Source organism: Somniosus microcephalus, unplaced genomic scaffold (assembly GCF_052327205.1).
Source record: "Somniosus microcephalus isolate GS21.2 unplaced genomic scaffold, FLI_Smic_1.0 unresolved_chr1, whole genome shotgun sequence".
Taxonomy (NCBI): Eukaryota; Metazoa; Chordata; class Chondrichthyes; order Squaliformes; family Somniosidae; genus Somniosus; species Somniosus microcephalus.
This window is the reverse complement of record NW_028225179.1, coordinates 164593578-164605858: the sequence shown is the minus strand read 5'-3', so window position 1 is coordinate 164605858 and position 12281 is coordinate 164593578. Positions and strand designations below refer to the sequence as shown.

Here is a 12281-nt window from a genome sequence, read left to right as displayed (position 1 = left end):
AAAAGAGGACAAAGGGATTAATCAGGAAGGGGAAAATAGAATACGAAAGTAAACTTGCAGCAAACATAAAGACAGACTGCAAAAGCTTTTATCGGTATATCAGGAGGAAGAGACTGGTAAAATCCCAAGTCGGTCCCTTGCAGTCCGATTCGGGAAAATATATAATGGAGAATAAGGAAATGGCAGACCAATTAAACTCATACTTTGGTTCTGTATTCACAAAGGAGGACACAAATAACCTCCCAGGAATATCGGCAAACATAGGGACTAATGAGAGGGAGGAGCTGACAGAAATTAGTATCTCTAGGGATATGGTGTTGGGTAAGTTGAGGGGACTGAAGGCCGACAAATCCCCGGGGCCTGATAAACTACATCCTAGGGTACTTAAGGAGGTGGCCCTGGAGATAGCAGATGCTCTAAGGATCATCTTCCGGAACTCCATTGACTCGGGAACAGTACCCGTGGATTGGAGGGTAGCTAATGTTACCCCAATATTTAAAAAGGGGGGTAGAGAGAAAGCAGGGAATTATAGACCAGTAAGCCTTACATCGGTTGTGGGCAAAATGCTAGAGTCCATTATTAAGGATAAAATAGCGGAGCACTTGACAAATGGGGAAAGGATCGGACAGAGTCAACATGGATTTACAAAGGGTAAATCGTGTTTGACTAATCTGCTGGAATTTTTTGAGGAAGTAACTGGTAAAATAGATGGGGGAGAGCCAGTGGATGTGGTGTACCTTGACTTCCAGAAAGCCTTCGATAAGGTTCCACACAAAAGATTATCATGCAAAATTAAGGCTCATGGGATTGGGGGCAAAGTATTAACGTGGATAGAGAACTGGCTGGCGGATAGAAAACAGAGAGTTGGAATAAACGGCTCGTTTTCGGAGTGGCAGGCAGTGACCAGCGGGGTGCCGCAAGGATCTGTCCTGGGACCCCAGCTGTTCACAATATATATAAATGATCTGGATCAGGGAATTGGATGCAATATTTCCAAATTCGCTGACGACACTAAACTAGGAGGAGGGGTGGGCTCTGATGAGGATGTCAGGAGGCTGCAGTGCGATTTGGACAGGTTGGGGGAATGGGCAGATACGTGGCAGATGCACTATAATGTGGATAAATGCGAGGTTATCCACTTTGGGGGTAAAAACAGGAGGGTAGATTATTATCTAAATGGCAATAGATTGGGAGATGGGGAAGTGCAGAGGGACCTGGGTGTTCTTGTGCACCAGTCACTGAAGGAGAGCATGCAGGTGCAACAGGCGATCAAGAAGGCAAATGGTATGTTGGCCTTCATATCAAGGGGGTTCGAGTATAGGAATAGGGATACCTTACTACAGCTGTACAAGGTGCTGGTGAGACCGCATCTGGAGTATTGTGTACAGTTTTGGTCGCCCCATCTGCGGAAGGATGTTCTTGCCATGGAAAGAGTGCAACGGCGATTCACCAGGCTGATACCTGGAATGGCGGGAATGACCTACGAAGAGAGATTAAATAGTTTGGGCTTGTACTCACTGGAGTTTAGAAGATTGAGAGGGGATCTCATCGAAACATATAAAATTATGGCAGGCCTGGACAGGCTGAATTCAGAGAGAATGTTTCCAATGGCCGGGGAGCACAGAACCAGGGGCCACAGTCTAAAAATAGCGGGCAAATCATTTAAAACAGAGATGAGGAAGAATTTCTTCACTCAAAGAGTGGTGAGCCTGTGGAATTCCCTGCCACAGAGGGCTGTGAAGGCTAATTCAATAAATATTTTCAAGAGAGGATTGGATATATTTCTGAAGGCTAAGGGGATTAAGGGTTACGGAGAAAAGGCGGGGACGGGGTACTGAACTGGTAAGATCAGCTATGATCTCAGACGAAGATCAGCCATGATCTCATTGAATGGCGGAGCAGGCTCGAAGGGCCGAATGGCCTACTCCTGTTCCTATCTCTATGTTTCTCTCCACAGAAGCTGCCTCATCTGCTGTTTCCAGGATATTCTTTTTTTGTTTCTGAAGTGTTGGAGTTTGGCTTCATTCATAAATTGGACAACCCGCTCACGTGATGGTGTCTGCTTTTCCTCATTGTCCCGCAGTGAAATACGGTACAAATCTACAGAAAACACAGGGTGCTGTTCAATTCAAGATCTTGGGCTTCAGCTGGCCCCAGACAAAAATAGCTAGGTTGGATTGAACAGGTAGAAGACTTTAAATATTTCCCTCTGTCACACAGAAAATTACAGACCAGAATCCAGGTCGGCAGTGCCATTCAGCTCACTGAGCCTGCTCCACCATTTTGTTAGCAATAATATCTTTTTAATCTCAATTTTCCCCTGTTTCTCCATATCTTGCCATCCTCACTAGGTAAGTAACTATCTGCCTTTTAAACACCTCACCTAATTCTGTGGCTATGTCCTTCTGGAACAATATATTCCTCATTCTAGCACCTTTTGTGTGAATTTTTCCCCCATAGACTTGCTTTTAATTGTTTATTTCTATTGTAAGATTGCCCCTTGTTTTCGAATCCCCAGCAGTCAGAAACTCGTCCCCTGTCTACCCTTGTCATTCCCGTCATTATATTAAACACATTGATCAGATCATCCTCTAACTGTATCTCCAGAGAACAGAACCTGAAATCACCCAGTCTCTTAGGGTGACTGAGTCCCTTCGTCCCACAGCTCACCCCGGTCAGTCACCACTGTACTTTCTCCAAGGCCAGTGTCTCCTTCCTATTGTTCCGATAGTCATTCATTTATTACTCTGATCAGTGAGCAGCACTGATTACTGGATAGATCCCCACACATTCCTGCAGTGTCTCCTTCCTATTGTTCCGATAGTCATTCATTTATTACTCTGATCAGTGAGCAGCACTGATTACTGGATAGATCCCCACACATTCCTGCAGTGTCTCCTTCCTATTGTTCCTATAGTCATTCATTTATTACTCTGATCAGTGAGCAGCACTGATTACTGGATAGAACGCAACACACTGAAATAAAACATCAGAGTCACGCTGTTATTTTAAAGAAATCTTACTCGCCGCCCAGACAGGTTTGAATGTAAAGAGTTCTTCAGCCTGTTCTCTTTATCTTTCTGGAATACCAGCCCTGCCTTCTTCCTGTTACAGCATCCAGCTGTTTCTTCCTATCACACCAAGATATGAAAATTATTGTCAGTGATATGAAAAGGGTGTTAATAATGCAGCATGAAAACAATGGGTGGCTGATCCAGGTAACTCTGATCTAATTTACAGGGTCCACAATGGAGAATCGCTTACTGGCGTCATTCCTATTGTTACAGATTCAGATTACAGCAGCAGGTAAGAGACTGGGTTAAAGGCAGGAAGTCTGGATTATCTGTATAATGTGTGCTGTGACAGTATTTAAATGCTATTCATTCTTCAGTTACAGGAGACTTCGAAGTGACCGGTGCAGACAGCCCAGTACTAGTGACGGTGGGTAGTAGCGTCACACTGAACTGTCGGGTCACACCGAGCTTGGACCCTCTGAATATGGAACTGGAATGGTTAAAAGCAGATACCCTTGAAACAGTAGTCTTAATTAAAAATGGACTCTTTCGTGCAAAGTCAAGCAACTACCTTGGAAGGAGTGAACTCTTTAAGGACAAATTGATTCGGGGAAATATCTCTCTTCGTCTGAGCAATGTCCGTATCTCTGATGAGGGTAAATACACATGCAGCGTGAGCACCAGTTCCTGGGGACATGCAGGAGATGCAGAACTAACAGTAGCCGGTAGGTATTGATACAGAGAACTGAATCTGTGAATATGGTCACCAAAAATTATTCAGAAATTTACAACCCTGTGTAAAATGTCTGTTTAATTAATTTATAAACAGAGAATACAACATTGATTCTTAACTGCTATTGCTGCTTCAGTTTGAGTACATGGAGTTAATGTTCCGTATGTGATTGGATTGTGGAGGGAATGAAACCGTGCTCGATCCGTTCACTCTCATTCTGAACAATCAGTCTCAGGAACACTGGGGATCTTCTACATCTCAATCTGTACAGTGCTCACTGTGGGTGTAGATTCACTGTAGAACGTGTCACTGGGACTCTGGACCAACACTTTATCTCACGGCCTGAGATTCCCTCCTCCTCCTCCCTGGATCACAAGATAATTACGGATTAGGATGGCCATTTGGCCCATCTTAATTGAACCAGAAAGACCCTAACTTGGACCTCCAATTGTTTCTTAACCCTCTCCAGGGTTTTCTCCTCCAGCACTCTGTCCAGAGTCCATTCCATGTGTTGATCACTCTTTGTTTGATGAACTGGCTGTTACCAGTCTCACATTTACCCTTTACTAGTTTGAACCTGTGTTCACTTGTCCCACTCTCACAATTTAAAGTAATATTTCAACTTTACCTTTTCCGTTCCTTTAACTACCTATATCTACCTCGACGAGGTCCCCGCTCAGAAGCCTCCTTTCCAGGTGCAAATCCCAGGTTTCTCCAGTCTTTTCCCATCACTGGGGATGAGTCTGATGGATCTTCTCTGATCTGCCTCCAGTGTTGAAATGTCTCCCTTGTTTCGCAGTGGCCAGAACTGGACACAGTATTCAAGGTGGGCTCTGAGCGGAGCACCGTGCAGTTTGATTGTGGCTTCCTCTGACCTGTAGTCTACTGTTTTTAGCTATTTAGTTCGGGGGGTGGTGGGGGAGAATGTTGCTCATTTTCCCTTATGATTACTTCAAGGAAATGATAATTCAGAATATTTCCTATTTTGTGCTTGCCCCCAGTTCTGATACTGTTTGAATCATTTATGGTTTACACTGATTCTCTGACATTCCTGTCACTGTTGTAGGACTGAGGTTTATTTACTGTAATGTTTCACTTCAGCTGCTGTGCATTTTCCGAGCTCTCTCCTGGCCCTTCTCATCACCTGCTGAACATGTTCCTGCACATTCCTATATTCATCCCAGTGAATCTCTTTCTCCTTTCTCCCTGCAGGATTTGTAGCCATTTCTCCTCTTATTTCACTTCAATCTCTTTCTTAATCCATTGAGGGTCAAGTGTGTTTAGCCTGAGCTGATTTCAGATCCTCACCGTGTTGGAGTCCGAGTCACCCTCTGAGTCTGACTGTAACTCATTCTTTCCCAGGACTGCAGAGCTGCCGAACTCCTCGCCTCCCTCAGCTTTCTCCTCCTCCTACAATCTACGGCTTTTAAAAACTCAAGTGTGGCCTCCCCTGATCACAGCTTCATGATTGTCATCCTCTCTAGTCTGTTCTGTACCGTGGTGGAGGCCTCCTGGCTGGGCCTTGGCCCTTCACACCCGTTCAGCAACAATATCAAAATGAGGCCTCACAAAAAAAGCTTCAAATGATCTGGAGAAAATAGAAAGAGACAAATTCCAAACATTCACATTCTCCATTATCTGCTGATGCCTCATGGGAGCAGTTTTCCGGCCTAAATATTGGGATTAACCAGGAAACATTGACACTTGTGCATTGAACCAGATGTTTAAATACCTTTTTAATACAGGAAAACTGGTTTTATAGAATAATAGAATCATACAGCAAAGAAGGAGGCCATTCGGCCCATTGTGCCTGTGCCGGCTCTTTGAAAGAACTCTCCAATTAATCCCACTCCTCTACTCTTTCCCCACAGCCCTGCAATCCTTTCCTTTTCAAGTATTTATCCAAATCCATTTTGAAAGTTTCTATTGAATCGGCTTCCACCGCCCTTTCAGACAGTGCATATAAATTGGCCAGAAAAAGCAGTAAACCTGAGGATTGGGAGCAGTTTACGATTCAGCAAAGGAGGACAAAGGGAATAATTAAGAGGGGGAAAATAGAGTATGAGAGTAAGCTAGCAGGGAACATAAAAACTGACTGTAAAAGCTTCTATAGATATGTGAAGAGAAAAAGATTGGTGAAGTCAAGCGTAGGTCCCTTGCAGTCAGAATCAGGGGAATTTATAATGGGGGGAAAAAAGAAATGGCAGACCAATTAAATACATACTTTGGTTCTGTCTTCACAAAGGAGGACACAAATAACCTCCCAGAGATGTCGGGGAACATAGGGTCTAATGAGAGGGAGGAACTGAATGAAATCAGTATTTGGAGGGAAATGGTGTTAGGGAAATTGACGGGATTGAAGGCCGATAAATCCCCAGGGCCTGATAATCTACATCCTAGGGTACTTAAGGAAGTGGTCCTAGAAATAGTAGATGCATTGCTGGTCATCTTCCAAAATTCTATAGACTCTGGAACAGTTCCTATGGATTGGAGGGTAGCTAATTTAACCCCACTGTTCAAAAAAGGTGGTAGAGAGAAAATGGGGAATTATTGACTGGTAAGACTGACATCGGTAGTGGGGAAAATGCTAGAGTCCATTATAAAAGATGTAATAGCAGAGCACTTGGAAAACAGTGACTGGATCAGACAAAGTCAACATGGATTTACAAAAGGTAAATCATGCTTGACTAATCTACTGGAATATTTTGAGGATATAACTGGTAGAATAGATAAGGGAGAACCAGTGGATGTGGTGTATTTGGACTTTCAGAAGGCCCCGCATAAGAGATTAGCGTGTAAAGTTAAGTCACATGGGATTGGGGGCAAGGTACTGACTTGGATAGAGAACTGGTTGGCAGACAGGAAGCAAAGAGTTGGAATAAATGAGTCTTTTTCCGAGTGGCAGGCAGTGACTAGTGGGGTACTGCAGGGATCGGTCCTAGGACCCCAGCTATTCACAATATATATTAATGATGATCTAGACGAGGGAACTAGATGTAATATCTCCAAGTTTGTAGATGACACAAAGCTGGGTGGGCGTGTGTGCTGTGAGGAGGATGCTGAGAAACTCCAGTATGATTTGGACAGGTTGGGTGATTGGGCAGAAGCATGGCAGTATAATATGGATAAATGCGAGGTTATCCACTCTGGTGGCAAAAACAGGAAGGCAGATTATTATCTCAACAGCAATAGATTGGGAGAAGGGGAAGTGCAACGAGACCTGGGTGTCCATATGCACCAGTCGCTGAAGGTAAGCATGCAGGTGCAGCAGGCGGTTAAGAAGGCAAATGGTATGTTGGCCTTCGTAGCGAGAGGGTTTGAGTACAGGGACGAGGATGTCCTGCTGCAGTTGTACAGGGCCTTGGTGAGTCCACGCCTTGAGTATTGTGTGCAGTTTTGGTCGCCTTATCTGAGGAAGGATGTTCTTGCCATGGAGGGAGTGCAGCGAAGATTGACCAGACTGATACCTAGGATGGCAGGAATGATGTATGAGGAGAGATTCGGTCGATTGGGCTTATACTCGCTAGAGTTTAGAAGAATGAGAGGGGATCTCATTGAAACTTATAAAATTCTAACCGCACTAGACAGACTAGATGCAGGAAGGATGTTCCCGATGGCCGGGGAGTCCAGAACCAGAGATCAAAGTCTAGGGATAAGGAGTAAGCCATTTAGGACAGAGATGAGGAGGAATTTCTTCACCCAGAGAGTGGTGAACCTGTGGAATTCTCTACCACAGAAGGCAGTTGAGGCCAATTCATTAAATATATTCAAGAAGGAGTTAGATATATTTCTTAAGGCTAAAGGGATCAAGGGATATGGGGAGAAGGCAGGGACAGGGTACTGAGTGTGGATGATCAGCCATGATCTCATTGAATGGCGGAGCAGGCTCGAGGGGCCGAATGGCCTACTCCCGCTCCTATCTTCTATGTTTCTATATTCCAGAACATCATAATTCGCTGCGTAAAAAAAAAAAAATTCTCCTCATTTCCCCTCTGTTATTTTGCCAATTACCTTTCTATCTGTGTCCTCTGGTTACTGACCCACCAGCCAGTGCGAACAGTTTCTCCTGATTTACTCTAACAATACCTTTCATAATTTTGAACTCCTCGATCAAATCTCCCCCATAACCTTTTTTGGCCTAAGAACATAAGAACATAAGAAATAGGAGCAGGAGTCGGCCAATCGGCCCCTCGAGCCTGCTCCACCATTCAATAAGATCATGGCTGATCTGATCCTAACCTCAAATCTTCTATCACTCTCCATCCCACCCGAACCCATGTGATCTCCCGGGAGAGGCGAAAAACCAGATAGAGACCCAATGGCCAATTTGGGAGAAAAAAATCTGGGAAATTCCTCTCCGACCCATCTAGGCGATCGAAATTCTTCCAGGAGATCACTCTGTCCCTATATTTTCTACAGTACTTACCTTCTGTAAAGGCGATCTCCACCCCAGCCAGGAACAGGAATAAAACCATCTCCTGAAATCTAACAGAATTAGAACACAGTAGGAGCAGAACAAGGCTACACGGCCCCTGGGCCCGCTCCACTACCCACAGGGCCATGACCATTCCGAACCCAGACTCATGTCCAATTTCCTGCCCGCTCCCCGTAACCCTTAATTCCCTTTACTTCTAGGAAACTATCTATTTCTGTTTTAAATTTATTTAATGATGTAGCTTCCACAGCTTTCTGGGGCAGCAAATTCCACAAACCTACCACCCTCTGAGTGAAGAAGTTTCTCCTCATCTCAGTTTTGAATGAGCAGCCCCTTATTTTAAGATTATGCCCCCTAGTTCTAGTTTCACCCATCATTGGGAACATCCTCACCGCATCCACCCGATCAAGCCCCTTCACAATCTTATATGTTTCAATAAGATCGCCTCTCATTCTTCTGAACTCCAATGAGTAGAGTCCCAATCTACTCAACCTCTCCTCATATGACCACCCCCTCATCCCCGGGATTAACCGAGTGAACCTTCTTTGTACTGACTCGAGAGCAAGTATGTCTTTTAAGTATGGACACCAAAACTGTATGCAGTATTCCAGGTGCGGCCTCACCAATACCTTGTACAACTGCAGCAATACCTCCCTGTTTTTATATTCCAACCCCCTAGCAATAAAAGCCAACATTCCATTGGCCTTCTTAATCACTTGCTGCACCTGCATACTAACTTTTTGAATTTCGTGCACCAGGACCCCCAGATCCCTTTGTACTACAGTACTTTCCAGTTTCTTGCCATTAAGATAACTTGCTCTATGATTTTTCCTGCCAAAGTGCATAACCTCACACTTTCCAGTATTGTATTCCATCTGCCAAATCTCTGCCCACTTACTTAGCCTGTCTATGTCCCTTTGCAGGTTTTTTATGTCCTCCTCACTCACTACTTTCCGTCCCATCTTTGTATCATCTGCAAACTTTGATATGTTACACTCGGTCCCCTCCTCCAAATCGTTAATATAGATTGTAAAGAGTTGGGGACCCAGCACTGACCCCTGCGGAACACCACTAGTTACTGGTTGCCAATCTGAGAACGAACCATTTATCCCAACTCTCTGCTTTCTGTTAGAGAGCCAATCCTCCACCCATGCCAGAATATTACCCCCAATCCCGTGATTTTTTATCTTGAGCAATAATCTTTTGTGTGGCACCTTGTCAAATGCCTTTTGGAAGTCTAAATACACTACGTCCACTGGTTCCCCTTTATCCACCCTGTATGTTACTTCCTCAAAAAACTCAAGCAAATTTGTTAAACATGACTTCCCCTTCATGAAACCATGCTGAGTTTGCCCTATTAAATTATGTTTATCCAAATGTCCCGTTACTGTCTCCTTAATAATGGACTCTAACATTTTACCAACCACAGATGTTAGGCTAACCGGTCTATAGTTTCCAGCCTTCTGCCTACTACCCTTTTTAAATAAGGGTGTTACATTAGCAGTTTTCCAATCTGCCGGGACCTTTGCTGAGTCCAGTGAGTTTTGGAAAATTATTACCAATGCATCCACAATCCCTACCGCTACTTCCCTCAAGACCCTGGGATGCAAGCCATCAGGTCCAGGGGATTTATCCGCCTTGAGTCCCATTATTTTACCAAGTACCACTTCCTTAGTGATTTTAATTGTATTTAGTTCCTCCCCCCCTAGAGCCCCCTGTTTGTCCAGTGTTGGGATATTCTTAGTGTCCTCTACTGTAAAGACTGATACAAAATAATTGTTCAGTGTTTTTGCCATCTCCATGTTTCCCACCATTAATTTCCCGGTCTCATCCTCTAAGGGACCAACATTTACTTTAGCCACCCTTTTTCTTTTTATATAACTATAGAAACTTTTACTGTCTGTTTTTATATTTTTTGCTAATTTACTTTCATAATCTATCTTCCCTTTCTTAATCAATCTTTTTGTTATTTTTTGCTGTCTTTTAAAGACATCCCAATCTTCCATCCTCCCACTAGATTTGGCTACCTTATATGCCCTTGTTTTTAGTCGGATACTATTCTTAATTACTTTACTTAGCCACGGATGGCTATCTTTTCTTTTACACCCTTTTTTCCTCAGTGGAATATATTTTTTTTGGAAGTTGTAAAATAACTCCTTAAATGTACACCACTGGTCATGTACCGTCTTACCCTTTAATCTATTTTCCCAGTCCACTCTAATTAATTCCGCTCTCATACCTTCATAGTCTCCTTTATTCAAGCTCAGCACGCTTGTTTGAGATCCAACCTTCTCACCCTCTAATTGAATATGGAATTCAACCATGTTATGGTCACTCATTCCAAGGGGATCCTTTACTAGGACATTTTTAATTAATCCTGTCTCATTACACAGGACCAAATCTAAGGTTGCTTGCCCCCTGGTCGGTTCAGTTACATACTGCTCAAGAAACCCATCCCTAATACACTCAATGAACTCTTCCTCAAGGCTGCTCTGCCCAATTTGATTTGTCCAGTTAATATGATAATTAAAATCCCCCATAATTATAGCTGTTCCCTTATTACAATCCCAGCTGCTCCAGTCTCTCCACATAACTGAAGTTCCTCATCCCTGGTGCCATTCTAGGAAATCTCCTCTGCACACGCTCCAAGGCCTTGACATGTTTCCTAAAGTGTGATGCCCAGAATTGGCCACAACAGTCCAGCTGATGCCTAACCAGTGTTTTATAAAGGATTAGCATAGCTTCCTTGCTTATGTACTCTCTGCCTCTAATCATAAAGCCAAGGGTCCCGTATGGTTTTTTAACAGGCTTATCAGCTTGTCCTGCAACCCTCAAAGGATTTGCGTATGTGAACCCCAGGTTTCTCTATTTCGGTACCCCCTTGAAAATTGTACTATTTTTTTTTTAATTGCCTCTCCTCATTCATCCTTCCAGTCACACACATCAGAATCTGAAATATAAAAGTTTGTTAATAAGCACAGATTAATGTTTCTGCCAGTGAGCATGAATTTGTAGTTTATTGTGAAAGTAAATGGATTATTCCACTGAAATAAACATTATTTTCTCTGGTAAACCATAACATTCTGTTCAGCGAAGAGCTGAGTGAATCTGTCTGGTGTTTATGTACTGGTCTGGTAACCAGAGGTTGAGAGTTCAAATCCCCCGCCCACCCTCTCTCCAAGACAGTTATTGAAACTGAATTCAGTAAATCTATTAATTTGTGGGCCAGGACCAAAAAAAATGTGATCACCACTGACATTTACAGGCACCGTGTGTTGTTGTAAAAACAAATCTTCAGGGAAGAGAATCTGTCACTCAGACCTGCACTGGCCAAGATGTGGCTTCAGTCACAACACAGTGACTCTTAACATCCTCAGCAAAACTGAACATTTCCGTTAGATAGTAGCTTTAATTTTAGTGATAATTCACCGACAACTTCACATGTGAACAGTATAGAGGCAATTCTGCCACAGAATACCAAAAGGTGACGGTATTTTACGCTAGCTTCAGTCTGGTTATTTTTGAGCATGTGTACGTCCCACTGCAATTATCACAATTTAGATCCAGTCCCACATCTGTACCAACTGATGGCAGAGGTCAAGAACAGTGATCCGTTCTGGAACAAAACCCTATTAAAAATCCTCTCCTGAACCATCCCTTTCAATAATTACACACTGCATGGACCGTATTTATCCAATAGATATATTGGTAGAATAAAATAATATGCAGTTTATTTTCCATATTTGTAGTGTCTGGGAGTCATCCTGAGATCCATGTTGAAGGATTCCATGAGCGAGGGGGGAGTCTTGTGTGTAAATCCAGTGGATGGTACCCAGCCCCTGAGGTATCCTGGAGATACACAGATGGACTGAACATTTCTGCACTGTCTCAAACCCTGAATACAGCAGAGTCCAGCGGAGCTGTCACTATCGAAAGTCACATCAACATCACAAAGGATCTTCGGGAAAGTTACTCCTGTCTGATAAGGAACAGATTGCTCTCCGAGGAAAGAGAAGGGATTATTGAGATAGCAGGTCAGTGACGAGCCCTCCTCAACAGAGGGTTTATGACATGTGTATGAAATATTCACATGAACACA

The 12281-nt window shown here is 43.5% G+C and overlaps 1 protein-coding gene across 1 annotated transcript in view; it reads left to right on the top strand.

Moving 5' to 3' along the window:
• The window catches only part of LOC147096464 (butyrophilin subfamily 1 member A1-like), a 44814-nt gene that overhangs the window by 8433 nt on the left and 24100 nt on the right, over positions 1 to 12281 (top strand). Inside the window, exons 3-5 of the mRNA XM_085975244.1 lie at positions 3241 to 3306; positions 3392 to 3739; positions 11932 to 12216. Coding sequence (XP_085831370.1) covers positions 3249 to 3306; positions 3392 to 3739; positions 11932 to 12216 — 691 coding nt within the window. The 5' untranslated portion in view covers positions 3241 to 3248. The remainder of the gene's footprint in view (positions 1 to 3240; positions 3307 to 3391; positions 3740 to 11931; positions 12217 to 12281) is intronic.